The sequence below is a fragment of the Trypanosoma brucei genome, chromosome 8 (assembly GCF_000002445.2).
Source record: "Trypanosoma brucei brucei TREU927 chromosome 8, complete sequence".
NCBI classification, from domain to species: Eukaryota; Euglenozoa; class Kinetoplastea; order Trypanosomatida; family Trypanosomatidae; genus Trypanosoma; species Trypanosoma brucei.
The window spans coordinates 1,977,769-2,005,547 of record NC_007281.1 but is presented as its reverse complement, the minus strand read 5'-3'; the positions used below and the strand labels follow the sequence as shown (position 1 = coordinate 2,005,547).

At 48.8% G+C, this 27,779-nt stretch overlaps 11 protein-coding genes across 11 annotated transcripts, besides 6 other annotated features; 9 read left to right on the top strand and 2 right to left on the bottom strand.

Annotated features, from left to right (window-relative positions):
- Nucleotides 1–9,363: part of a sequence feature (sequence corresponds to BAC RPCI93-10K10) that runs on past the window's edge.
- Nucleotides 310–4,692, bottom strand: Tb927.8.6940 (hypothetical protein, conserved; the record flags this gene model as incomplete). The annotated part of the gene is made up of 1 exon (XM_842431.1): nucleotides 310–4,692. One exon carries the CDS (start codon nucleotides 4,690–4,692, stop codon nucleotides 310–312), a length of 4,383 nt encoding a protein of 1,460 aa, XP_847524.1.
- Nucleotides 4,870–4,914: a microsatellite.
- Nucleotides 4,983–5,003: a sequence feature (AT_rich).
- Nucleotides 5,030–6,325, bottom strand: Tb927.8.6930 (serine/threonine-protein kinase NrkA; the record flags this gene model as incomplete). Its single annotated transcript, XM_842430.1, has 1 exon — nucleotides 5,030–6,325. One exon carries the CDS (start codon nucleotides 6,323–6,325, stop codon nucleotides 5,030–5,032), a length of 1,296 nt encoding a protein of 431 aa, XP_847523.1.
- Nucleotides 9,364–27,779: part of a sequence feature (sequence corresponds to BAC RPCI93-30K1) that runs on past the window's edge.
- Nucleotides 10,773–11,567, top strand: Tb927.8.6920 (hypothetical protein, conserved; the record flags this gene model as incomplete). Its single annotated transcript, XM_842429.1, has 1 exon — nucleotides 10,773–11,567. The coding sequence occupies one exon, from the start codon at nucleotides 10,773–10,775 to the stop codon at nucleotides 11,565–11,567; it is 795 nt and encodes a 264-aa protein (XP_847522.1).
- On the top strand, nucleotides 11,845–12,432 carry Tb927.8.6910 (cyclophilin, putative; the record flags this gene model as incomplete). Its single annotated transcript, XM_842428.1, has 1 exon — nucleotides 11,845–12,432. One exon carries the CDS (start codon nucleotides 11,845–11,847, stop codon nucleotides 12,430–12,432), a length of 588 nt encoding a protein of 195 aa, XP_847521.1.
- On the top strand, nucleotides 12,652–13,287 carry Tb927.8.6900 (hypothetical protein, conserved; the record flags this gene model as incomplete). The annotated part of the gene is made up of 1 exon (XM_842427.1): nucleotides 12,652–13,287. The coding sequence occupies one exon, from the start codon at nucleotides 12,652–12,654 to the stop codon at nucleotides 13,285–13,287; it is 636 nt and encodes a 211-aa protein (XP_847520.1).
- Tb927.8.6890 (hypothetical protein, conserved) lies at nucleotides 13,478–13,744 on the top strand (the record flags this gene model as incomplete). Its single annotated transcript, XM_842426.1, has 1 exon — nucleotides 13,478–13,744. One exon carries the CDS (start codon nucleotides 13,478–13,480, stop codon nucleotides 13,742–13,744), a length of 267 nt encoding a protein of 88 aa, XP_847519.1.
- Nucleotides 14,085–16,679, top strand: Tb927.8.6880 (translation initiation factor IF-2, putative; the record flags this gene model as incomplete). The annotated part of the gene is made up of 1 exon (XM_842425.1): nucleotides 14,085–16,679. The coding sequence occupies one exon, from the start codon at nucleotides 14,085–14,087 to the stop codon at nucleotides 16,677–16,679; it is 2,595 nt and encodes an 864-aa protein (XP_847518.1).
- On the top strand, nucleotides 16,845–19,355 carry Tb927.8.6870 (hypothetical protein, conserved; the record flags this gene model as incomplete). Its single annotated transcript, XM_842424.1, has 1 exon — nucleotides 16,845–19,355. One exon carries the CDS (start codon nucleotides 16,845–16,847, stop codon nucleotides 19,353–19,355), a length of 2,511 nt encoding a protein of 836 aa, XP_847517.1.
- Nucleotides 19,691–19,731: a microsatellite.
- Nucleotides 20,331–22,577, top strand: Tb927.8.6860 (hypothetical protein, conserved; the record flags this gene model as incomplete). Its single annotated transcript, XM_842423.1, has 1 exon — nucleotides 20,331–22,577. One exon carries the CDS (start codon nucleotides 20,331–20,333, stop codon nucleotides 22,575–22,577), a length of 2,247 nt encoding a protein of 748 aa, XP_847516.1.
- Nucleotides 23,431–24,291, top strand: Tb927.8.6850 (hypothetical protein, conserved; the record flags this gene model as incomplete). Its single annotated transcript, XM_842422.1, has 1 exon — nucleotides 23,431–24,291. One exon carries the CDS (start codon nucleotides 23,431–23,433, stop codon nucleotides 24,289–24,291), a length of 861 nt encoding a protein of 286 aa, XP_847515.1.
- Tb927.8.6840 (mismatch repair protein MLH1) lies at nucleotides 24,835–27,498 on the top strand (the record flags this gene model as incomplete). Its single annotated transcript, XM_842421.1, has 1 exon — nucleotides 24,835–27,498. One exon carries the CDS (start codon nucleotides 24,835–24,837, stop codon nucleotides 27,496–27,498), a length of 2,664 nt encoding a protein of 887 aa, XP_847514.1.
- Nucleotides 27,500–27,548: a sequence feature (A-rich).

Below are 27,779 nucleotides of genomic sequence, written 5' to 3'. Positions count from 1 at the left end.
TCCAGCTAAAGCAACAACAACAACAATTACTTAAAAAAAAAGAAAGCGCTTGTGCAGAAGATAGAAGTTAGTAGCACACGGGTAAGCACACAGGCCACAATTGCAAGGCCCTAGTGGGGCAAATTTTTCTGATGACGTTAGTTCACTGATAGTATATGCTCTAAAATACATGAACCACCGTGTCACGAAATGGAGCGCAACTCTCTAGTTTCCAACTTGCTACATAATACTTCCTTCTGCCACTTGTCCGAATAACACCGACTTCTGCCTCACTTGCCCCCCCTCGCCAGTGTCAGCAGGGCACCGCCATCATCTGGCGGTCCTCCTCGTAACAACAGCAAATGAGGGAAATGTGGCCTCACGCAAGCGATCTACCTCGTTTTTAAGGCGAACAAGTTCCTCTTGCTGGCAGCGAGCCAACTCCTCAAGTTCGCTATTCTCGTATAGTTCCCTCATCCTCTCACGGAGACGATCTTTATCATTGTTGTGTTCCCCAAGCATACCCCATACAGCTTTCTTATCCTCAACGCTGTTTGTCAGAGCTTGGACTTGGTTGTTCAGGTACTGGTTCTCCGCGCGTCTGTCGTTAATTTGCATTTTTAGCTTTGATATGACCCGGTTACGCTCCTCAACCTTCTTTGACATGACACTTCGAACAGCCTCGATTCGTGCATCCATCTTGTTTATTTCCCTTTCGAGAGACGTTACAGCGCCGGTATGGATGGTCTCCTGCATCTGCCGAGTCACTCTTAATGTGTGCAACTGCCGTAATTCCATTTCTAGCGTTCCAATGCAGTATAACAGACGTTCTGTTTCCCAAGAGCATGTTTTCATAGACTGCCGAAGTTGTGATGAACGACTCATAAGGGATCGTATTTCGTCAAAGCTAGCGAAGATAAGGTCGTTGTAATCTGTAATGTTCTTCACCCATCGAATGGAGAAGTCGGTGAAATCATCGCTCACCATAGCGTTCTCATCCTGCACCTGTCCTTGCTGCAGCGTGTACAAGTTTTGTATGTCGAGTACCTTCTCTATGACTTCTTTTCTACATGCCTCCTCGGCCTTTTCCTTGTCGTCAAGTGCAAACTGTGCTTTCTTTTTTTCCGTCTCAACCTCTACCACTTCATCATTGAGTGCGTCTGCTTCGCCTCTAAGGTGAATTATTTTATCCCTTGCCTCCACGACTGCCCTACAGCACTGGCAGTACTGTTCCCATAGTGGAATAGGAACCACACCCGAGCGAGTGGGTTCCGGGACCTTAGCCAGGCCATCCTCGTACTTGGAACGCCAAGTCGTGAAGCGCCTGTTCAGTCTCTCTCCCCAATCCGGATCGGTGAATGGGGGCAAACAGCGCATGTCCGTAATCATGTTCTTTTCTTCTTCAATGCAGTCCTGCACCCTCGCCTCCGAGGCCAAATACAATTTCAGGCGGTACTCGTAAAGACTATCCAATTGCCTCAACCGGCACAGAAGGTCCTCCTCCTCTCGCTTGACACCCAGAAACTTATTGCGGATCGTTTTCTTGAGTAGAAACAGACACAGCGCATTCACCTGGTGTAGCTCCAGCTCGTCCACGAGTTGAGCGACTAGCATACGGTCAGTTCTTAGCACGTCAATCTCATCATCTATTGCTTTCGCAGAAGTCATGTTAGCTTTCACCAATGCTGCAACTTCCCCTCGCAGTAACTCTTTCTTCTCATTGATCAACACAGTTTGTTCTGCAACCTCTTTTTCATACTCCTCAAATATTCTCTGTTGCTCATCACTCCGCTCTTCAGGCGGTACATATTGCTCGAGTGAGTTGTCAGCGAATGGGGGAATCGGCACGTTGACGCGAAGAACCTCGGTGACTTTCTCGAGGCCATCCATCCAGGTCTTTAAAGCAGCTTCATCGGAAGGGGAAACTACAAGCTCCCCATCGTCACTTTTGACGGCTAGTTTGAGGAGTTCAGGGTCAATCTCAGAGTCAAAAACCTCAAAGACAGTTTGGGGGTCTTCCTCTATATCAAAAACAGGAGTGAATAAAACATTTGGTGGGCACGTGTGCTCTCCCAGCTGCTGCATGATGCGAACGCAACGTCCGTTCCTTTCCGCAATGAGATTCAGCTCTCGGCTCTTGCGCTCCCGCAAGGTGTCAAACCGGATGTTGAATGACTTTTTTTCGTGAAGAATTTTACATTCTAGCAAAATCAACTGTATGGTCGCGCGAGGGCCGGTGTAGACGTCCAAAGTGTCATAAAGCAATTCGTCTACATCACTGGGGGGCCCGCAAACCTGCTGCTCCGTGCATAAGTTCCCCTCCTTAGCCCTTTTAACTAGTGATGACAACGTAAAGCACTCCTCAGTCTTTATCTGTATAGCCCTCATCAGTTTGATTTTTTTCTGTATTTTTGCTCGTTGGGCACAAGGTTTTCGCAGATGGAAGTTGTGAACTTCCGTTTCGGGATCTGTCATGCTCACGATTTTCGAGCGTTGCACCTCCATGACGTCCCAACATTCAGTTTTGATCGTGTGTTGCACGAACTCATTGTGAACCAGGCTGTAGTAGTCATCTTCCCTCGCCTTGTGGATCTCCACCTCACATTCCTCGTTAAACGCTTGTCGTTGTTCAGGCAAAAGGAAGTCTTCTGCGCGCACAGTTGGGGTTCTTTCCTGGAGCAGCTTCTCTACTTCCATCCTCAGGTCGGCCAGAGCCGATATTATACGGCAGCGCGACCGTTCTGCTGAAAGTGTTTCAGCATCACTTGGAGAACTTGCACGACTCGGTGATGTTGAGATAGCTCTTTGGTGCCAGAAGGGTTCACTCCATGAATAGTGGATAGGTGATTTCCCAACGGGAACTAAATGAACAACACTATCGTTTCCTCCACAGACAAACCCTCCGGCAGCATTCCACACCGAGAGGCACGTAATACCGCCCCTACCAAACGGTCGTAACAAAAATTCCTTAAGTGGGTGTTTCTTTTCTTTCGTCGGTGGCACAGGAGGTAATTTCATCAAGTAGTGTGAGATATCCCTTACAACTACTCTGCCATCTCCTCCTGCGGAAATGATGCTATCCCCTCCAAGACGCTGCAGCACATTGCCACCGCATTCATGATCACGCATAAGGAAGTAAGGCCTCAGGGGTTTACTCTCCTTTACTCGCTGCCGCTCCAGGGCGTACATCTTGGTGTCTTTGTCCACCGAGTGGACGAAGACGTTGATCACATCGCCGTCACCGTAGAGAGGCAGAAAGTCGTTAACCGGGAAGTCCAAGCGCCAAGTCATATCAACAGTCACACCAGCTGACGCGGAATCACACTTCCCAGTGAAGCGTAAGTTGTGCACCTCGCCATTGTTACATGCTGCCAGCACCGATTGTCCACCATTCACTGCCCATCGCAAGTTAGTCACGGCACAAGCGAATATATCCGAGGAGGCTGCGGTTTCAAGAAGTCCATCTGCCACCTCAATGAAATGGACTACATTTTTGTCACATACAGCTAAGAGTGAAACTCCGTCAGATGTGCAAGCGGTCAAGGGACAGTCACTTACCTTCATCTGGGAAACAACACTAACGGTATTTTCCACTGTGAAGGAACGGACGAACCCGCTGTCATATACGACTACCACTACGGAGTCCACGACGCACGCATCTACAACTTTCTCGGGAAATCTGACAGGGTTGTGCACCGCTGTATTCGTGTCCTGATCATAAGTAACGAGACTCCCATCTAAACACACTATCACGACGAGACCTCCCAACACCAGAAGCTTCACAGTGTCGGAGGCGCTCCGGCGTCGAACAAAAACAGACTGCGCGGTGTCCACAGAAATTTTTGTTACATCGGTACTGGTTGCAACTAAAACATCATTTACGTCTGGTAACGTCAGTAAACGAACTACCGAACGACCTAATCTCACAAGCAGCCGTTGTGCCTTCTGATCAATATTGTAAGTAAACACATCACCACACTCCGTTCCAATGAATAAAAGAGTCCCGTTTTGCAGTAGAGCAGTAACATTGTGAGGTGTTTCGCAGTTTATACAATTCTTCATATCTGTTCTCAGCTCGTCCAAGAGAACTACCTGACCCCTACCAGCACCACAGTACAGACCCTCAGTGCCCCATACGCAAGAGTGAAAATAGTGTCCCTTCGAACTCAATGTGAGAATACTTGGTACAAATGTGGCCGAATCCATGTTGCACGCAATTCGAACACCGTGTGGTTCCAAAACGGCTATACAATCATGCCGATGCAACGGAAACGTTAAGTGCTTGCAGAAGACACCGCCTAGCTCGGTCGAGGCACATTTCACCAATCTGTTGCCGCGAGCGGCTGAATAAAAAGTAACACAAGTTGTTGGTATACATGTTAGAAGGGCTAACATTTCTCCATCACTCGAGAATAACATGTGCTGCACATCCACGGTCGCAACATTATCAATACACTGCAGGTGGTGACGTTCTGGAAATCGGAAAACGTGCAGCGACACATCCAGCTTCACCTCAGTTACGCACAGCAAACCTGCAGAGGGTGAAAACGCCAGCGCACCGATCGCGTAGCGCCCTTCACAAGGGATCCACTGGGACGACTCTTCCTTGCGTCGGATAACGATGCCACCCCCCGCTCCTAGGAGAAAGTCGTCACCCGCAGCGACGAGAGCAGAGGGAGAGTTGAACCCTAGAATGCGCGCGTTGGTTGCCATCTAATATAAAAATACACTGCGTAATAATACCCTATAATGTTTGGCACGGAGCGCGCGGATGGAGCAACAACGAAAGTTTATGAACCGAACAGGGAGTGACGCCACCAAAAACAGTTTTCTTTTGGGCTCGTATATAGCACAAGCTGCCACAAAAGCAACACAGAGCGTTAATACCGGACACACATACGCACAAACAAACAAGCAAAAAAAGCAAACGAACAACTATAGATTACCCCCGCAGTCCCATGTCTCTTCTAATAATTGAAAGAATAAAAATATGTATTCACAGCAATAAAAAAAAATAATTAAAACAATCGTTAAGCAAGCGAAAGCACATTTAGGCGACACCTATACCACGTTGAATCGCGTGAACCCACATTTCCATGTCCCCATGTGATACAGCCTGAAACCACATACCCTTTCCGCCGACCGTATTGAGGGCAAACACAAAATCTCTCTTTGCAGTACTGTGAGGCACCGGGCAAGCACCCTGCACTTGTTCAAGGTTTAGGCCTTTTGGATTATTTCCTTCTTCATCATCTGTTAAAATGAGCTGTCCGCGAACAATCTGCAAAAACCTCGGTTTCCACGACTTCCCGTTTCCACCACCCAGTTTGTTTACATGTCCTCGGTGTGTAACGTCGTAGTTAATTTGTGATACCAGGAAACGATGTGCATCAGGGCTCACTTCCGAGGATAAGATTTCGCTGACCTGTGTTACGAGGACCTCCTTCACCGAGTCCGAGATTCGTTCGTTTTTCTTCAGTGCTTGCACAAATAATTTAAGACCCTTATTGATGTACGGTATCTGAAAAATTTCCCTTACACTTGGTCTGTCATTAGGGTCCGCTACAAGGACACCATCAACAACACGTTTAAATTCGGACGAGAAGCTATCCGGCAAGGGAGCATATGTGCCAGCAAGAACCTTCGACATCAAACCTTTCAAATTACTTGCTGAAAATGGTTTCTTCATGCCCATAATTTCGTACAATAAAACACCCAACGACCACACATCAGCCTTCTTATTGTACCTTTTATTATTCCACAGCTCTGGTGCCAGGTAGTACGGTGTGCCACAGAACGTACTTGCAACGACGCCTGATACGGTGTCTTCATATTGATGACTGAATCCAAAGTCTCCCAGCTTAACTAGTCCTGTTGATGTGAGCAGCACATTGGCAGATTTGATATCGCGGTGCAGCATCTTATGGCTGTGGATGTAGTCAAGGGCAAGACACAGTTGTAAGAAGAGAAACAAGGCCTCGTGTTCTTGAAAGTAGCGCGCATCTCCTGTGCCCCGAAGCTTTATTTGCTCATCAAGGTTGCCTGAGTCAGCGAATTCCATGACAATAAGCAACCGATCATTTTCCTCGTGGTCCTCAATGTAACGAATAATGTTTGGATGATTACAGTTGGCCAGACACTTGATTTCGCTCTGCGCGTACCGCTTATCCCGCTGAGACATCTTGCTTAAATCCATGACTTTTGCTACACAAAGAGACCCATCCTCCACGCTCTCCGCTACATATGCTTCACCATAGGAACCCAATCCTACAATCCCTTTGTTCAGGTATTTACACCGACCACCGCTGCCGTCGGTTCCAAGGATCGTCGAGAACGGTTCGGCCATCGAAACTCTACGTAATGATGAGCAAATAGAAAAGGAAAGGAGCCGGAAGCTGTTTTATACGTGCCAACTGCGGGCAAAAAAATATACACACCTTATAAAATGGTACCGATAAATTTATTAGTGCCCAAAAGCGGCGGTTAAAGTGGCCGACAAAGAACCACCACCACCAATACGAAGCGTGACTGGTCGCACTTGCCACCGTAAATACGGCACCACAAAGGAAGAGGTGAGAAACAGCTCCCTTGGGAAACTCCGTCAATCAAGCACAGCACACACATATATACTTCAAGTAAGGTCGTTACTCCTTGTGAAAGTAAGACTGCAAAACAAACAAATCTAAGTACAGCGCCGGCTATGGAATGTAGAGAGTGTGACGACACTATGTGAACCATCAAGCGAGTGTCAGTTGTCTGACGGTGCTGTTAGCATAATCAGGGACGTTTGTCACTCAGCCATTAATCAACATAAATCACTCGGCAAGGATAAACAGTATTTCACCTGTCAGAATCACACAGTTAGGTGTTCAACATAACCCCGTGGATGCCCGGTTAACGCTCAGGTGCGCAACAAAGCAAACATCAGACCGGCGAGGATATGGAGAGGATCCTCACACATGCCTAGATATACACAGAAATGTCGCTTGAAAGCGACTAAACAAAAACGCACGGATTAAGTTAACAACGCCGCTTTACAAGAGGTCACTGTGCATCTACTTTTTGCCAGGTTTTTTTTAAAAATGGCAGAGTTTCCTACTTCAGTGCGAAGGGGGAAGCATCCCGCTAGTGACGCATTGCGAGACGAGATAAGCGGGATGTTGTTAATTTCCTTGCAGAGGTGATACTTTTCCTTCCCCACTTTAAAAACCTATCAACAGATATTAAGTAGCCTCCAGCGTTTACAAGTGACGGGGGAGAAAACACATCACTGGGACCTCCGTCACAGCCACGTTGGGTAAGCAAACACCTGCAACCCAAGATCAGAAGTCATTCGAGATTACAGTAAACGGTCAACCAACGCTGCCGGAAACGCTGTAAACATCCGGGTAAACACTGTGTACGAGAATCCAAACCACCAGCACTGGCATTCCTGAGCAAGTGACAGTTTAACAGTGCCAAAAAGGCAGTGTATGGCAAACGTAAAATTGAGTGTTAGCACAAATTTCCCCGCTTTATAACATAATGTTCAGAGGGAAATCTATTATACCTACCATGGGCCACTCTGGCCACGTCACGGTCTTATAAACGACTGGGCGTTGACTCTCGAGAGGGAGGCGTACACGCCTGTGCCCCACCCAGACCCCCCCCCAAAAAAAAAAAAGAAAATGGCGAGCAGCCAACACCATTCTCTTCTCTGAACCATCGCGGCATGACGATAATAACAGCACTTTAGAAGTTTGCTGGTGTGAGCTGCTGACAAATCAAGGTGGGATATCCATTCTCAGCCACCGTCACTCAAAAGATGTAGGGGACCCACCTAGCTTGGATGCTTCAACAATAACCCTTGCCCCAGCGTAGCTGTTGCCAACCCGCTTACTGTCACAGCAGCCTGCTTTCAAGAGGGTTCCAGTGTGGCCGCAACTGAGCGGCAACCGCTGGGCTGTGGTGGAAACACCACCGGTTGCGGTAGTAAGCGTGAACCACCAACAACTTTTGTGGCTCCCCTTTGCCTCAGAGGGTTAACGGGCGGGGGAATAGTTTTGGTTTGTGGCTCCACCGCGCGAATGAAAATAGCCAAAGGGATATGGCCACATGGGAGAAAAAGAACCGCGAAGCAGATGCCTGCCCAGTTATCGCTTTCCAAGGATACGGTGCATCGGCAGAACGGGTTAACCAAAAACAACTCTGGCAGTGATTACGGCTGTGTAACCTCTGATGCCGCTGGTAGGCTACCAGCGGAATCAGTACCGCGAGCCACCAACCGAAGATGTTTTTCTTTTTCTTCTTTTGAGAAATCAGATCGGCCACATCCCAGGAGATAGCGTGCATCCAAGATGACGGAACGGCCTCCCTAGTAGTTGTAAGGTGTGCGCACCACGAGTGAGATAATGCCATCCGCAATCTACCGTGCTCAAACGGAACCTATTCCCAGGAAGAAGAGAGTGGCATTTCCAACCTGGAGCAGAGAAGTGCGAGATCCGGGGGGTACGTTCCAGGGGCACTCCAGAGGAAATATATGGAGGATGACCCCGTCAGACGGATGCCAATATCCGTGTTTGAAAACTTTCAACAGGTGGAGGGACAGCATCTCCCAGGTGTCTGCGAAAAAACAAAGCGCGTGAAATCGCGCGATTCCTATGCAAAACCCATGACCGGTGGCGAATCCAGCGCTTTTGGTGAACAGCTTTCCGCCAGTCGAAGGGTGGCAGGCGCAGGCCCAACTGCGCAAGAGCGGAAAGGACGGGTATCGCTCCACAGGGAGCGACACACAAGCAGTCGGAGAAATGTTTGGACGCTGAGTACGCTCGAAACGTTCGGGTGGAATGTTCAGTTGGCAGATCACAGGTTTTGTATGCGGGAGTCACCACGGAGTAGTGGTGGCATGTTCATATGGTGGTCGAACAACCGAGACATCCTACATGTCCAAGGCACTGTCACTGGGGTTACGTGCCCAAATATATGAAGAGGCAACACCCCCGTTGATCGGGGGAATACTGACGCCGGAATTAGGGGGCGGAATATGTGAGGCAATGAGAGGGCTAGCCTAGTAAATGAAGGTCAAGATGGCAAGGAGTGCAGGGATGGGGGCGAACAGGAAGATAGCGAAAACATCAACATCCTTCTTCCTCAGCAAGGGGTCGGGAACTGCTACACACACGCAAAAAAAGAAAGCATTAATCGAAAGTCGGAGTGGAAGGTGCCACAGGTGCGGTTGGTGGGGTAAGCAATATGTCCATGTCAGGGGTGGCCAGAGTCGCTAGGCATGAGCACCCGGCGGGAGACACAGCAAGAGGAGATGTGGGTGACGGAACCGCCCTGGTGCCAAATCTGGCTCCAAAACTCCTCCGGTGCCCAGACTTCCCAACGAAAGGCGTCGAACGAGTTGTTTTCGTCAGGTACAAACACGGACACAATGTAGCTACTCAGCTTAATACTCTGGAGGTATGCCTCAAGGGAACTTCCCCACACGGACTGCGGTGTCCTACCCTAAAAGTGCTGCATGAAGATGGTTGCTTTCCCACGGGGGACCCGATCCGCTTTCTGCACAAGCTTGAAAGAGGTAGGATGTGGAAGTGCTCTCCCGTGTACCCCTTCCTCTTCGTTCGACGCGCCTAGTCGTAATGAGGAATATGTAAGAGCTTTCCTAACGCCACGCTTTGCCGTGGAACAGGCCGTTTATAACGAGAGCGTTGTTTGTGTTCTCGCGAGGGGGTGTGTTTGTGAGATGGGGAGGGTCTCCATGTTTTCATAGCATCTCAGCCACCTGTAAAAAGGAAAAAAAGAGGGGACAGGGTGCGGTCTAGGAAAATGCATACATTCGGGCAAGTGGGTTTGTGCAAACTTGCATATCTTCAAGAAGTGCATTTATGTGGTACGCTTTGTCGGAGGTATGCGGCCGCAAAGGATTGCTACACACTTTGGTGGTGTGTCGTTACATTTCTTTTACTTTTTTCTTTGTGTAATGGTTGTTGTTGGACGCTCTTTTTCCCCTTTTCCTTTGTTAGGTGATTCAACCTTTTTGTACCATGTGGTTTTTTTTTACTGCGTTCTTTTTTCGTGGCACTAACTAATATATCACCGAAAACTCTCTGCGCGACATGGTGGACTCCGAAGGCGTTATTTTTGTTTTACGATGCGGCGCTTCCCACCTAGATTCTGCAGTCTCGGCCAGAGGGAATATCTGAGCCTCTTTTTTACAATCACTCTCCACCTGTGATATAGAAAACATCGTGAATCATTTCTGATACACTTCTGACCGTTACGTGGGTTGCATCAGCTACTGCTCACTGGCATTAGCGTGTTTTCCACCTTTACTTGAGTTGGAACTTTCAGAGACATTTTCTGGGAATCGGATGCCGTTTGAAAATGTTGCAGCATCCAGTCTGCTCACTTCGATGCATATCACTAAATCGCCGTTCCTACATCCAGCGGTAGCGACGGTCAGAAGTCTCATGGCATCTGTGGGGGCAAATCTCACCATAGTCAGTCTGTTATGTTTTGCATCCTGGAAGACTATTAATACGTGATGTAAGTATTTTTTTTTGAACCCAGTCATACTGATCACATGGTGCTTTAACCCTACTGTTATATCCTTGGATGGTATGAAGGGGCATACAATATGTTCCCGGTTTGCCTTTGTGTTTATGTGGGCATGACGTATGCCGTATTCTTTTCTAGTGACGCACCTAGTCTTCTTACTTTCAGTGTCTTATTCGAGAGCCAAATTCCGTCTGATATTGCTAACCCTATCACTTTCCACCGCATCAACTAGCTTCCGTCGATATTGAAATATGACAAAAGGTGGGTCGAGTGTAGCCGAGGATGCTCAACTACGGGCTGCAGATACATTTGAGGAGGCGCAAACATTGCTGGATGTAATGCTCAAGCAGTTTCATACGATGGAAAGAAATAGAACGGATCCCTTTATTTCCAAGGTAGTAATTGCAGGCGAATTAAAGGAGGACTCCTCGCGTCCATTTTCCCAGGTGTTTCAGGAACTGATCGATGCAGCTACAGTTAAGAGTCGAAACCCATTGAGCGAGCAGAGTTGCCCCCCTTCACCACCGTCGGGTATCTTTCTCGATTATGGGACACACTTTGTTGGGCTCTTTGAAGCGGTTGATCGATATGTGGCTGAACTTTTGATACTCATGGACGCCGAATGCAAGTCTACGGAGGAACCTATTTTCTCTGACGTGCGGGTGCTATATTTAAATGACGATGTCGTTCCACTTGGTGGTCAATACGTTTGTTTTGTAGATAAGATTCCTGGGGTTGTAGCCCAGTCTGAAAAGGTGGACGTACCTGAAGATGTTATTGCGGAGATGGTCGCAGATGACGTACGTAAGCTTACGAAGTTACTTTCGCTTGTCCTTTCAGAAGGCGTTTCTAAGAGAAAAAATTTTTTGGACAACGCGAGGACGAGCCACCCAACTCTTTTTCCAAACACGTCGTCTCTGAAAATGTATGTGAAGAGTGACCTTTTCTTGACACTGGACGAATACCATCGTGTTTTTGGTAAACTACCCGAGTTGGTCAGGGATGTTGAAGTTAACCACCCTGTTGATCAGCCGTTGAAGTATTAACTGCATACGTGTAGCAGGCGTGGCATACTCATTTATACTTACTTCCTGGTCCTTCGCTTTCTTTTTTCTGGAAAAAAAAATGGAAATCGCGTGCACACGAGTTCTCACAGGCGAATTCCTTTCATGTAATTGAAACCCCTGGTGTAAAAATTATTTTGCTCTCTTTTTGACTTCTGCTTTCACGTAGGACGTTGCATTGGTGACATTTGGACGTATTTAGTCTGTCTCGTTTCTACTGGTGTTGGAGTTGTGGGGTTTGAAGTGAAGTCACGTAGCGATGCCAGTCAAGAGGTCCAACAAAGTCCACAAGTTTCATGAGGGAACCGGGGATGATAACATGCCTGTGGTTTCGATGTTTGTTGTGAAAGATGGTGATGAACCGTTCACAAGAATCGATGTAGAATTATTCGTAAACAAAGTCCCCAAAGCATGTGATCTTTTCTTGCAAACGTGTGCCTTCCCAACTGTGGGTGACAAGCGTAACGCGAAGAGGGGCTCTTACAAGGGGTGCCGTTTTGTCAGGTTGACAAAAGAGGCACTCCAGGTTGCCGATGGTTCAGGCCCTCGGGCCGTTCCTCTTTCCGAGCTAGAAGCAGAAATCGGACGTGTAAACCACGGGGTGGGCATTGCCTCTCTTTGCCGTTCATCCACAAGCTTTGACGAGTCATTTTTCTTTTGTTTAACAGACAATCGACTGGAATTGGATTCTTTAGATAAGAGGCACGTGGCGTTTGGAAGGGTAACCGGTGGGTTAGATGCACTTATGGGGTTGAGAGATGCACTTGTTCCGTACGTACAGGAGGGGTGTGTCATTGTTGGTAGTCCGTACGCTGTGTCTGAGGTTGTCCCCAAGGCGAAGCAATAATTTCCCCCCCTTTTCAGGTAAAGACTACTCCAAACAAAACGGTGCTCTCAGTGTGTTTATACAACGATGTTTGTGATACCGCAATTTCATTTGTAAGCGGTAGTATAATATGTGATGGTAACTGAAGTAGTCGCTAAACTCTATCATAAGGTTGCTAAGGGACGATCCAACTACATTTGCTCTTTAAAATATACATATATGTAGTGAAGTGAGGAAAGGATGAGTCAACATGGCTTGGTTAGTGAGAGTGTGGTGTCAGAACTGAGTTTAGAACTTGTTTCATATGCGCTGAGAGGCAACAGTCAGAAGAAAGAGATCAATTTTTGTAGGAACAAAGAGGTTGATACTGAATTTGGCTCCAAAGGCATCGAGAGACTGGGTCTCCTTGTAGGTTTACGCTCGGCTGAGCGTTTATTATATCGAGAAGCAACATTTGGGGGTTCGACCCCCAATGACGTAGCTCGTTTTGTGGGTCAGCACCTGTGGAAGACCGTGTTTGGAAAGAAGGTTGACAGAATGAAGCATATGGACAAAATTTATTTTTGCTTAATCGACAACAATTTTCGCTGGCTTCAAGGATTTTCGGATGCAAAGTCGGACCAAATCGTTTCTGCAGTTGATGGGTACCCGTATGACTCTTCAGAAAAGTATTGTGGGGGTGATGGACCCACCGATCAAGGAAAGGAGAGTGGGAGTGTTTTGCCCCCCGACAGTGATGTGTTGAGGTATGCGGTTAGTATCTTGCGGGGGTTTGTTCAAGTAATGTACCCCAGTGGGCCCATCAAAATTCAAGCAAGCCGGAATGAGAAAGGCGAAACCCAATTTGTTCTTGATTTCAGATCCGTTGCCACATGATTTTTTGACTTGTACGTGCTATACTAATTTCTCCTTCTTGTGAATCATATATCGAACATTTTTGACCCACTGTTTGGTAAGTTCTGCTTTATTATTGCTCATTTGCCACTATTTTCCCCCCTCCATTTCCTCAACTGTTCACTTGTTGCAACCATATTTGATTGTACTAGGGGTTGTCAAAAAAAAAATAATGATTCGTTCACTTGGATATCGCCTTTCAAATCCCGTCGTCACGCGATACGCTCGCTCAATTTCACTTCAGGTGGAAAAGTCATGTGCAACGCTTGCGGACAAGATAGTACGAGGGAGGGCAACCAATGTCTTTTACACCCATCCGAGCTATGTCATGGCTCGTGAGAAGATGCTTTATACTCTATGGGTTGACAGTGGAGTCTTCTTGCTTTCATTGAGGGCAATGCTGCCCTTTTTCTGTGTTGCCTTATTCTTCAAGGCGTAGAGAGTTTCCCGTACAGGACAACTTGCACTTCGTGGAGGAACGAAGGAAAAGACTGGGCATCTTTTAAAGAAGTTTGTTTATTAGTATCACTAGTATTATTTTTATTAGGTATGTTTGGTGTAGTTATCAGTGTACCCTACTACATCCCCTTTTTATTTAATGTTTCCGTTTCTTTTCTCACTGGCTGATTCTGTCCAGGGGTATTGTTTATTAAACTTTTGCTGTATACATATATTGATGTGAACACCTACCGATGTTTAAGCCCGATCTCTTATTGATCATGTTGTCAATATCTGTCGTTTGTCCTCACTTTCTCCTTCTAGAAAGCGATGGTGTAAGCATGCGTCACACTCGTTTTTTTCAGAAGAGGCCATGCAATGCATTTTACTCACTTCCTTCGGTTATGGACGTAACCTCCTTTGTTGGTTTTGTTCGTTCTTGCACAAACAGGCTTGCAAATTTCTGCGAAGAAGACTTTCTCGCGAGGAACAGTTCCGCCCGCTGCAAGTCTTTTGACTGCAACACTCGTGGCAAAGTTCGAGAAGACTTGGCTCCACTGCTTAACTTGCGGGAAAAGGAAGTTGAGCGCGCTGTCTGGGAAGAGTATGGTCTCCGGAACGAACGCCTTGCCACGTGTATTGTACCATACCAGATTGCTACGAACATTATACTGAAGAGACTTCCCGATTATGTGCGAAGGGAATCGGCAATGGAGCTGAAAAGAGAGGAGCTCCGAATTTCCCGTGACGCCACTGGATTTGGGAGCAATCGATTCATTCAGTGGGTTGAAAAAGATGTGTACGTCTCTACCGGTATTGATTATCTCAAACGTTTGCATCCACGTACGTTTACTCGAGTTCCGGTAATCGCAGTTATGGGTCACACCCAGCATGGAAAAACTACCTTCCTTGATACTTTACAAGAGACCAACTTACGCGGCGAAGAGTCTAGGGGATCGACCCAGTGTCTAAGGGCCTTTACGGTTCCGTATATTGAGGGACGCCGCCCGACGGTTACTTTACTGGATACACCGGGTGAGCGTACATTTACTGAAACGCGTCTACACGCGCAAAATGTTGCCGATTTTATCGCTTTAGTAGTATCGGTGGTTGATGGCGTTGGAAGCCAGACCTACGAAACCATTAAGGTAGCGTTAAACGTTGATAACCCTGTCGTTGTCGTGCTCAATAAAATGGATTTATTTTCGAACGCTCGGAAAGCTGCTGAAGCCGTGTCCAAGACCCTTATCGATCTTCGAGGGGCTGGTTTGAATGTTACGCTAGTTCGAAGCCACAGGGACCTGGAGAGACTTCGCGCTGACCAATCCGCGACCGAAGTATTAACTGACGCGTGCGATGGCGCTGCAAATCTTCTTCAATTATTTGCTCCCATGAAGACTATTGACCATACTTACCGAGGTAGTAGGAAAAATCCCTGTGTTGACTTAAGCCGTAGCTGTGTTGGGGTGTGCGTTTCGGCCAAGGGCGACAGGAATATCGATCTTTTTTGGTCTGTTGTGGAGCTTATGACATCCGCATTTCCGCCAAAATGTATGAGCCGGGCGGCGGATTATACTTCGCATTGCTGTTCAATTCAAGGTGTTGTTTTAGAGTCGTCGAAACACCTCTTTGACGAGGAAGGGTTCAGAACAAAAAAGGGTGTTCAGGATATCGTAAAGAGGAAGGATATGACTTCCAGAAAACAGCAATCTCGCTTTGAGCGGAACAGCGTGTCCGTACGTATCAACTCTTCCGTCAATGCTGTCCGTAATAAAATGAACAGTAATAACCCTACCAGTTCAAATTGCCTTGTGCTAACTGTTGTCGTCAGGGAGGGATGCATCACAAAGGGGATGCCCTTTATTGTCGATCAGTCCAAGGGATACGTGGACTATATGGTGGATGCCTACGGCAATTTTGTAGATCGAGCGTTGCCAGGAACGGCAGTCACCCTCGTTGATGCGCACAGTACCAGTGGTTGTCCGGGGGCGGGAACCCACGTCCTCTCAATTCCGTCAGTAGGTGAGAGGGACCGTATATTCGGTTACCGACGCTTACTCCAATGGTTTGTGGAATGTTTCCCCAGCAAATTACATCTTCTTCGCCCCCGGGGAATGGACGTATCCTTTCCTCATTTGGGTGATTATGGCCAACTGAAAGATACCACTTCTTTGGAATACCAACTGCTTTATGGGCATGCGCCGAAGACACATTCACCGCAATTAGAAGTATCGGAAAATGCAAAAGAGCACTTGCCATCTGTTTCTCATCTCGGCGTAAGGAGCATCGCTGAATATATGTTGGAAAAAAATGCGGAGGGCGAGAGTGATAAGGGTAGGTTGCCATCACAGACGGCATCCCATGTTGGGGTCATGAGCGTTGGTTCTAAGCTTCATGTTGAGCGTATGTGGTCGCAATTACAGCTGGAGTCCCAACCCCAGTCTCAGGAAGCATACGATGAGTTCGTTAACAGTTGTATTCAAGTGGGTGTTGTCTTTAAGGTTGATTCGTGGCACAGCGCAAGAATGCTTCATCGGGAAGCCTCGAAGTTAGGTACTCGAAGGATTGTATTCCAAGTTGTGGGAATGCGGTTTGGGGAACTGCTGGTTGATGACGTTTTGTTTTTTGGCCGCGCAATGAAGATTGTGGTTTGTTACCGAACTCCTATCGGTGCGTCTGCCGAACTTGATCAGTACATCGAGGCCAATGACACATGGGTATTGCAAACGGATGACGTATCGGACATCGTTTCCTTCCTCAAGTGGTGTGCGGTAGCACTTCACAAGGAGCATGCAGCGGATGAATTCGGCAGTTTGGGGGGAGCAAGTGGTAGCAGCTACATGCTGCTTTCAAAAGATACCTCTAAGGGGGGGCGCAACACGATTAACGGTGAAGGAAGGCGCCGTCGACAACTTCTACTAACACCTTCCACATAAATTGTTCGCCATTTGGTGAGAATTTTTTTTTTTCGGCGGAGATTTGCTTATGTTCTTTTTTGAATTTTATTCAAGCGAATGTAAGAGCTTTTGCTATTGCACCTCCTCGTTAATTTTTTTCTGTTCTTCTTCCCCACATGCACTCGTAAACGTAGTAATTTAGATATGGCAAGCAGCGTACCAGAGGGCGATGCACCGACGGAGGAGGACTACATGCAGAAGGCCGTGCAGTTGTATACCGGATCCAAGTATCTCTTGGCGATGAAAGCCTATGAACGCGCCCTCTCTACCTCGCAAAAAGAGTTGCTTGTTGCCCCGCCCTACACACCGTTGGAGTCTTGTGATCCGGTGCCACAAGATGTCTTGTTCAGATATTTTATACTGTACTGCAACATGTTCGGTGCCAATGCGGCCTCTGCAAATGATAAGCAGGCGGAGGATTTTTTGCTTTACTCCCTAAGGAAGTTGGAAGAAAGAGGTTATGTACGGGGGGGTCTTTTAACCGCACGCATAGAGGATGTAGCGAAGTGCAGCATGGGATCCGGCAGCAACAGCAGTATTATTGAAGATGAGGGTATGTCGTTTCTTGTGGCTGTAACCCTGAATAACTGGGGTTGTCTACTTATCCGACGGGGAGACCTCGATAGGGCCTTTTACTTTCTACAGTTGGCGTTGAACTCGGCATTAACTGAGCAGTTAGCTCGTATAGCGCTTCTTAACATGTGTGTCGTGCACATAAGCAAATGTTCCTTCCAAGAGGCCCGTCTAACGGCTATAGAAGTCTGCAAACAAGAGGATAACGCCGAAGATAACGGCATTACGTTGTGTAGTGGGGACGGTGTGAACAAAGATTTGGATGATCTCCTTATTGCGTGCGCATATTTCAACTTGGGCATAGCTGGTGAGTACAGCTCATTGCCGGAGGCAGAAAAGTATTATACGGATGCGGAGTGCACAATTGTTGGGAATCCATACCAACAATGGTCCAAGATTATTGAAGATTCCCATAAAAGGTTCCAGGAAATCGTGCAGCAGCGACGAAATGAAGCTATCGCCCGGCAAGCGGCGGCAGCGCTCGATCTGGATGCCATTTTGGGGTTGGATTTCCCGATGCGCCAGAGGGTGTCGGGTGTGAGTCGGAAGAGAGCCTCTCATAGGGCTTCCAGGAGTCTAAACATGAGGGGAAAGGCTAAAAGTGGGGCGTCCTCAGCAACAGGTGACGACAAAAGCGATTTGTTTGAACCTCCTCCCATCAATGACGAGGTGCGATGGGCAATACTTAACAAAGGTTTAGAGAATTTAATCGTCCCACTCATGGGGCCAAGGGAGGCCCAAGAGCGCGTTTTTGGAAAGGATGAAACATATGAATCGCCTTTTTCGTTTGTTACATTTGACTCCCTGAGGGGTGTTGCAATGCTGTCATTGCTGAAGGAGACACCCCTGCAGATTGCCGATGAGGCTGAGAGGGGGTGCCTCACGTTTGCCAAAAGGTCTGTATGGTCACCGTTTGCTCCACGCCACAATCAGGGATTTATCATTCCACAGGGCAAAGGGAAGCCCAATCTTGTTCCGTCCCCAGTGATGGCCGGTATCGTGAAGACCATCGTTCCATTGCCACCTATGTCAGAGAAGACCATTAATGATGCGCTACGGAATGTTGCCGGCCTCAAGAAGGTGTTGAACAGCCGACTTTCGGCTCTTGTACAGGCCGAAAACGCGTTCGAGGAGCGATGGAGGGCAACTCATATGATAAAGGAGGCGCTTATTGCCTTCAATTTCGTACAGGATTTTGTCAAGCTGAAGGAGGCTATGAAAACCAAGCGGTTGGTGCAGCAGACATTGGAAAAATTGTGTGCGAAGCGAATCATCCGCTTCCTTCGTATGGTTGTTGCAGCTAAGAAGTGTAGCGAGGTTTCAGCACTCCCGTTGATGCGAGCGAGGCACTTCGAGGGGGCCGCGGTTATTACGTTGCAGAAAAATGCGCGGATTTGGTTAGCGAAGAGGGAGTTACAGAGGCGGAGGGCTGAGAAACAGGCTTATATACAACGGATAGCGAGGATGCAAGGTATGTACCGGGCACGCGTTGCGCGTGCCAGCTTCCTCCAGTACCGTGAGGAAAGGCGGAATGAGTTGTTGGAGCGAGCGGAGCATGAAAGACGTGAATTTGCTGCCCGACAAATTCAAGTTGCGTATCGCCGGCATGCCTTTTTATTGGCCAAGTGGCGTGATACAGGACAATTCAAGCGGTACGTGCTTCATCATTATAGGTATTCCAGAGAGCACAGTGCCACTGTAATTCAGAAGACTTTTCGAGGGTTTTTAGTCCGCCGAGTTCACGGTAGAGAGGTGCACGTGAGGCGCTGCTACGGTCGAAATTGTTATCGTGCTGCGGCGCTTAGGGAGCTCGCGACAAGAATTCAAGCGGCTTTTCGTGGTTACTTGGTGCGCAAACGCATGAAAAGAGCTGTAAAACACCACCGAGTGAAGCTTCTAGCCGAGGAAGTAGGACGTTTGGAGTCCCACAGGCACAGTGCTGCGGTGGTCATACAATGTGCTTACCGCGTGTACGCTGCGAGGAGAAGGGCCGTAGAGCTGCGAGCACTAAGGGATAAGGAGCGCTTGCTTCGCCGCAACAGGGTGTACCCTGAATTTAGGTTGGAGGAACAAGTGTATTGAGGCGTAGATGTGTCAGTAGATGTAAATTGTGCGGGCTGTCCCAGAAGAAGATGCGGTCTGCGGACACGTACGCAATCGAGTTTGAGCACATGCATGTAATTTGGTTTTACCGTTGTTTGTTTGTACATATCTGACAGAAAATCACATGTGCGGAGGCACTAGTGTAGATTGTACTGTGGTATTCGTTTGAGTACGTCTGTTTACATTTGTCGTTATGTGTGCTAAGGGTAGCATTTAAATGAGTGCACGTGCATAGACATAGACGTGTATACTTTGTGGCCCCTTAATTATTACTTTTCTTCTTGCAAAGGACCGAGGTAGAAGAACGCAGGAAAGTGTGTGTGTTTGTGTGTGTTTGTGTGTTTGTGTGTGCGTGGGGGGGGATGGAGGTGACGTAATGGTGATGTAATAGGTAGCGAAGATGTCGACCAAATACGCCTAATTGCGTCAAATCCCGTGGCTCCGCACGTGGTAGGTCGGACGGAACCGCGCACACATTTCCTTTTGAAACCCTAGCATCCTGTGGACGGAAGTGTTGTGTTTTGGTAGTTTATAGTGTATCGGGGGCTGCCCAATTGGTGGATATTTCTCCCCCTTTGTATTTGTGGTGTTTGGTGGCACGTCTGCTTTTCGGGAGCTTCGTGATTGTCGTTGTCGGCACTTCGCGAATTACGTGTTTGTACTTTTTAGGCCTCGTCTTCCTTTTTCCCCCTTTAGTTGAATACATTCATGGGATGCAGCGACTTTTTTTTCCCCTCAATGCCGCATTTGTTGTGTCTGTACGTGCGTCACGGCTGCACCTGCAGTCACAACTCACGTAACCATGTATGTTTTCTTTCGACACAGATGCCCGCTTTCCCTTTGCCTTGCTTTCGCCCCTTATTTGTTGCGGTTTATGCTGTCACTTTCGTGCTCCTTTTTTTGGTTTTGCTTTATGCTTCATGTGTGGACAAGGGAAGGTCATACCCCCATCAGATGGGTACATCTGGTTCTACGATAGATGTCGCAAGGGCTTTGCGCACCATGACATCTGACGTACCAATCAGCGACGGCGTGCTTCAGCTTCTTCTTGATACTCCACTTTCCCATGAAGAGTTGCAACGCGCCTTACCGTTCCACACGCTAAGAACTATGCGGCACTGTTACACAAGGAACTTTGCGTTGCTTCTGCTAAAGTGCGTTGAGGTGCTCGCCAACACCGCCGCAAGCTGTCGTAGTTCCAATTCAAAGGGGCAGGTGGTGGGTGTGCAACCGTTTCTAAATGCATTGCGGGTGATGAGGCGGATTCTTCCTATTGCCATGGAGGACGGCGGTACCCCGTGCGAGGAAGTAGATGGTTCATCAGCTGAGGTCACTGGCAGCAGTGACAACTCCAAGGCAGATGGTGGGGACGCAGTGCCGATGCAAGCTTCCTCTAAAGCATTGCGCGACAAAAGAAAGAGAACAGCATTTACCGAAATGTTTGTACAGTCATTTTTTGCACGTGGGTGTGTCTGCAACGACGAGCAGCCGGAAGAGACATTTCCCCCCCTTCCAGGACAAAGCGAACCCCTTGGGAAGTTTCTCGTCCGGTTGCTACTCGATTGCTGCTTCCTTGAAGGTTTGGGGGCAGGTGTGGGGACCACTCCCACCGAAACATCTGGGTGTACCCATTCGGACGTGTCACTCCTGTGGTACTCAGGTGTTGCTGGTCAACGGGTGGCTGCAGAGTCTAAAGCGGTGACAGCTACAACGCATGCTGTCCGTCACGAACTTCTTGGTACACTAACTGTGCTGTTGTCTTACCCTTTATTGCTTCCTCCCAACACCCCTGATGTTTTCTTCACAGAGGTGCTTTTAAGCCCTGAGAACGCGTCGCTGCTGAAACCGCTTGTGGCGTCAACCCTGAATGCTCTACTTTCGTATGTGCCGTATGGTCTGCTTCCGTACACGAGTTACTGGGTTGGAGAGGAGGAGGATGTGGTCCTCATGAGCGCCCGGTTCTTGAGCTCCGTAATTTGTTATCCCAGTGCCCCAGTTGGGAACACTGGAGCCTCCTGTGAGTGTGACCAGTTGGAAGATGGCAGTGCGGCATCGGGTGTCGCCGTATCCCAGGGTGCAAGGGATTTTTTTCGTTGTTTGACGAGGGAAGAAGCGACGCACATTGTTCACAATCTTCAAAACATCGTCGGCCTTAGATTATATGCGAAGCGCACGTATCTACCTGACTCACAGCGTCGTTTTGCAGCTTCGAATGAGTCAATGATGCTTTTGTGGCGCCTCATTGACTTGTCACCGGCTTGTTCACAGGCTTTTGGGTGCGAACAGGTTACATTGAAATACATTTTGCCTTTGGTTGACTACGCTCTAGACGCAAGAAGGAGTCCGCGGTTGTCTTCCCGTTTGCAGCTAGTGTTGTTTATTCTTATGCGACTTACTGGGTCTAGCAGCTTCTGCCTCCAGTGCAATACCCCATTCCGCGAGTCAATCCCGTTCAGTTTTGACACCTTTGTTGGGACTTACAATGATCTTATAGTCATCACACTATGCTACTTCCTGCTAATGCCACATCACTCTATACGGCTGCTTAGTCCAATGTGCAGCGCTGTCATATCGAACATGGCGCCCTTCGTGACGACCGTCAGCCCCGTCACAGCCGAAAAACTGAGCCTTGTTTTCACCTCCGTTGCAACTCGCTGTCTTGCTTACGAAAGCGTTTTATCAGCATCATCAGCAGCTGTTGAAAACAACGTTGTGGTCGCTGACGAGGTAACAATGGTAAATGTAGTGGAGACCGTTTGTGATGTCGTACAACGCCGGGCAACCGGAGCGGCGGGGCTTCTTTCTGCGTTCGTGCCAAAGAGGGGGCTAATTGAAAACGTCGCTGAGGTTTTTGGTACACGGCCAAACGCTGAAAAGGAGGACGGGCAGCAGCAACATCCCTCCTTTCACTTTACCCTAACCTCCCCATTTATGGTTAATACACTTCTAGCCGCAGTGGCGACGGCAAATGAAGCTGCGCATAGGGCGGAGTGCGAAGGAGGAGATCGTTTAGCAGCCATTCAAGGGACGGTGCTGGAAGACCACACCCCGCGGTGTCAACGCACGGCCGTGAAGCGGCTTGACCCTTCGTGGGATATGGAGATATGGTCCTTCGTCAACCATTGGTATTCCATGTACCAGTACTCTGCACCGGGTTCGTACGGGGACAGTAAATCCATCAAAATGCTCCGGTTTCGATAGCATCTGCCGGGGTTGAGGGAGGCTGCTAAGATTGGACAATGGTGGATCCACAGTGAAGCATCGTGTTGTGTTCCTCGGTGTGTAGCACTGCTGGGGTGTTTTTCTTTATCGTACAGCTCGCTATCTACTGTCCGTTTTTTGTTACATTGTTTTAATGTTGTGCTTTACTTTCTTTGCGCTCCTACACTGTCACGGCACTTTTTAGATCATTTACCCTCTCTCTCTTTTGATTTACCGGCCATGAACTCTGGGATCCTCTGCCGTGGGATGTTCGGTGCTTCAATAACTGAGGAGGGTGGGGGGCTCAGTGGAAATAGAGTTAGGTGGCGGGTTTACGTGGATCAAGGGGAAACCCCGCAAAGAGTAAGAGAGAGGGTGCTTGCTCATGCCTATCCCCCATCCAAGGATTCGAAGTACTTTTCCTAAATGTGGGTTACGTGCCGCACTCCGTTGGGGCCGGCGGCAGTGCTGAACAGATGGACTCGCTCAATTTAAAGGTGCTCTGCACACGTTATGTGGGTGCGGTACTGTGGTGCAAACAGTCAGCGCGTAGGCCTGGTGGGACCCTGGCGTCGTTTGAGACTTTGGTGAAACTCAGGTGATTGGGCAACCTTCGACTCACTTGCATGCCCTCACGGTGTGTTCGTTGGACTTTGTAATGCCTTGGATGTGGTGAATGGCCTCTTGGATCTCATGGGGAAAGACTGTTTTGCAATCAAACCCTCTATCTTGATGACGCCGAACCCCTGCGGTTTGGTAACCTAAGTGTTTTTTTTTACTCCTTTGCGGAAATTCACTCCCCAACCTGTAAGAGTCTCGTTTTCCCTCCATTTGTTCGCTACAGGGAGCAGCGATGACTTCATTTATGCTGGCAACTAACTGCCCTGACGAGCTCTGCTGCGCACTTTGTTTGGATTCCTGGAAAAAACCCGTGGAGTTGCAACCGTGTGGTCACATTTTTTGCCAAGAGTGCATTGGAGCCCCAAGGGTGTGTCCCGTGTGCCGTGCCCCTGTAAATTGCACAAAGCAGCCGCACAGGAGCCTAGTGAACCTCGCGCAAAACCTGCCTGTGCGCTGTTCGTCGTGCGGTTGGACCGGCAGACGTGAAGGAAGTGATTCACACACTTGCCCCACTGCCAGTTGGTCGGGCAGTACCGAAGCGCCATCTACAACGAATGCGCAGTCTACATGTCAAGGGTCGAGACAACAATCTGTTGCAGATACGCCGTGGCTTCGGTACGGCCTCACGCAAGAGGAATACGACTCCATCGTAGCATTGTTTGTCTTCTTTGATAGCGATGAGAGCGGGCATCTGTGTCGTGAAGAGATGGGGCGCCTTGCCAGGTGGTTGAACTTCGCTAGGACTGACGATGACATCGACCGAATGTTTCGCGAGATGGATGAAGACGGAACTGGTACGCTGTGTCTTGAAGAATTTCTTTCATGGTTAAGCAAAAACCGTCCCGATCCTAGTGTGCTCTATGGAATGTCTCAACAGCAGTATAACTGTGTGATGATGCAGTTTCGCCTGTATGACAGGGACAGGGACGGTTTTCTGGATGCAGATGACTTTTCCAAGCTGGCGGTCAGAATCGGTGACGTCCCAGATATCGAATCGGGAATGCAGCTCTTCAGGAGCATCACGACTGGACACTGTGAGAAGATTGGTCTCCATCAATTTCTGCTTTACTGTGTTGGAAGGATGTTCCGATAGGCCAGTGCTCGTTTGTCTGGTGGCAATCGTGCGCTCACTGATTTTTTAACTTTGGTGGGTGGTACCTTCTTAGATATGGGTATGCATTTTATCCTACCTGCAGAATGTTACGCAACGAGAGAGACCGTGCTCTTCATTTTACTGTTGGTTACTACTCGCTTCCTGATACATGTCTCACTGGAATGGAGCGCGGCCGTGCATGGTTTCCGACATACAGCTAGTGAAGGCTTTTTAACTGAGGATGGCAAACGGCACACGGTGGCAGGATAATTCGGACATAATGTTCGCGCTCGTAAGTGTTGCCGTTCAGTTGGTGTGCGTATTTCAATGTAGCACGATGCGGCGCAATTTGTGTCCTTCCGACCTCTATTTGTTCCATTATACACTTTAAAAACTGCGCATTGACGTTATTGTTACATTCACCACCGTGTTTGTCTTCGTTCGAACCGCTCTTTCACACATTTACATCTATCTACATATATATATATATATTTCCGGTATTCTCCCCCTACTTTTCGTTTTAAGGGAAATAAAAAATTTTTGATGAGGGGTATTGAGCGGCTACCAGAAGATGTTATCAACCGTATTGCCGCTGGCGAAGTGGTTCAGCGTCCAAGTGCTGCACTGAAGGAGTTATTGGAAAACTCCCTGGATGCGGGTAGTACGTGCATTCAGGTGGTTGTTCAGGATGGTGGCTTAGAATTGCTGCAGGTTACAGACGATGGTCATGGTATACGTTTTGGTGATCTCCCATTGCTGTGCGAACGTTACGCCACAAGCAAGTTACGCGCTTTTGATGAACTGAATAACATTCGTTCTTTTGGGTTCCGTGGTGAGGCACTGTGCTCGATTTCATACGTGGCACGAGTAACTGTGACCACGATGCGCCACAATGACACCGTCGCGTGGCGCTGCCACTATGTCGACGGGCGGATGCAGGAGGAACCGAAGCCATGTGCCGGAAATCCGGGGACATGTATACGAGCGGAGAAGATGTTTTACAATGCTGCTGTCCGCCGGCGGGCGTTCAGTCGGCCTTCTGAGGAGTGTAGCCGTGTTGAAGACGTGGTTTCTCGCTATGCACTAGCCTTCCCGAGCGTCGCGTTCTCGTGCCGTCGCTCCGATGGTAGTGTTGCTGGTGTTACAAAGAATTGTGTGTGTTTCCCCAAGGATTCCAACACATTGGCGAACATCCGTCAGCACTGGGGTGGGGAGGTCGCTTCCCGCCTGTGTGAGGTTCGTTGCACCGGTGAATCACCTAGCGAAGATAACTGCACGCCAGAGAGTGTGCTGGCAACGTCTGGACCATCGGGTGAAGGGCGTTTCCTTATCACAGGTTACACCAGCGATATAACACTCGCTAGCCGTAAATCGTATCTTTGCGTATTCGTCAACAATCGGCTGGTGGACAGTACGGCCATTCGCCGGGCTCTTGACGCAGTGTACAGTGGTGTGTTGGTGCGCGGGAACCGCCCGTTTACCGTCCTCTTCGTCACGGTGCCACCTGACAGGGTGGACGTGAATATTCACCCAACAAAACATGAGGTCTGTCTTCTTGATGAAGAAATAATTGTATCGCAACTGTCCGAATGCGTTCAGGGTGCTCTTCAGGCGTCTGCGGCTCGCAGGCAGATGGATATTCGGCAGATTCACTCCAAGGCGGTTATGCTAGGCGATAGGGAGAGTCAACGGTCCAACCAGCCGATGCAGCCTCATTCCTCAACCTCGCCGTTTAACCCATTACCCACTGGTGCCCGTGGTGGTGTGGCTGCTGTGGCACCTTGTTCACTTGTGCGGGTGGAGCCACAGCGAGGCGCGCTCGACGCCTTCGTGCGCCGGCCGAAGCCGACCGCTGAGGGCAATGGAGATGCTCCGCTGCGTAGTGAGTCCATTGAGGAGCGCGCAGGTGGAGGCGGTGACGCACAGGTCCGCAGTGCGGGTACTGGGTCGTCCATGGAATCTCAAGATACAGCTACTGGGGGAAATTTTCAGGTTGCGAGAACCGCCGATGATGGTAAGGCTCCCTCGGGTTTGACGTGTGCTGCATCATCCAGCCCTGCAGTAACCACCGTGACTGATGCCGAAGCCAGCAGCGGGAGTGGGGCCAGGGGCTGGTCGGAAAACCAAAGCACTGGGACTCTTTCCATGACCCCAGTTTTGCTGTTAGATACCACCGATGAGGATGGTGAAGAAGTGGAGTACACAATAGAGCATTTCAAGAAGCATAGAAAAGAGGTTCAGGATGTGGTGAGTTCTGTAATAGATACCGCAGGGGTGGGCGTGGGGTGCGGCGCGTCGGATTATATCGCCGCTGAAGATAACAAGGCGGCTGCATCGACGGGGGATGCCGCTGTGCGCATGGTGGAGGGCGCTGATTCGGCTGGGAGCCAGGAGGAGGCGGGATTTCTTTTGCTCACTAGTGTGTCGACCATTGTATCGAACATTCGCGCGGGTACATCACAAACTGCTCAATCCCTTTTTCAGAATTTGGCCTACGTTGGTGTTCTTAAGGGGCACCTCTTCTTCGCCCAATCGGGTACGACACTTTACGTTGTTGATTCCCTACGGCTCGTCCGGCACGTCGTGTATCAGCGAATTTTCCTTCGGTGGGCCACCCCCTCTCTCTCTGCTGTGCCTCAGTTGTCGTTTGAGGAGCCTATACACTTGTCAGATTTGCTTTCCTTTGCACTACAGAATGACGTTCAGCTTCCACCTTCACAAAAGCGCGCTGACGGAGGACCGGGTTCTCTTCTGTCTCGCTTGGGGCGCCGCCTCTGCAACTGGCGTTACATGTTGCAGGATTACTTTGCCGTGGAAATCAGTGCTGATGGCCACCTGATCGCGCTTCCACTTTCTATGGGCACTTCGTGGCCACCCCCGCTTCGGGCTGTGCCTCTTTTTATATGGCGGCTTGCAGCAGAAGTTCCGTATAATGCCGGGGAGATTGAGTGTTTCACTGCCATAGCTCGGCACATTGCAGAGACATTGTATGGTGTGCAGCTGCACAGCTCGTGGCTGCCGAATGTAATAAAGGATGGTATTCGGCAAGATGATGTTCCTCCATTTTGTGATGCCATTCGCTTTGGCCTTTTGCCGTGCGCGACGAACTCAACCTTCTTTGTGCCTCCGTGTGACGCGCTGGTCGACGGAACCGTGCAGGCGGTAGTTTCTGTGGATGAGCTGTACAAGGTCTTCGAGCGTTGCTGAGCTTTTCGTTTTCCCTCTTTTCTTTTTCTTAGTTTTCTTTTTTTGACTTTCACTTGTTGGTTCATTTTACTTTTCTGTCGTTGAAAAGCGCTTAATTGCGGTGCATTTTGGGCTTATATATCCTCTTCTTTCTGTCGTGGTTAACATTGAACTCTTCAAGACCTCGTTACCCGGGTTGGTGTGGAAAGTTACTATGCTCAAGAGAAGGGCGGGATGCGCGTCTTCAGAAGAAAGGGATAGTGGAACCGAAGGTTACCAAGGGGCGGGAAATGAATAATTGT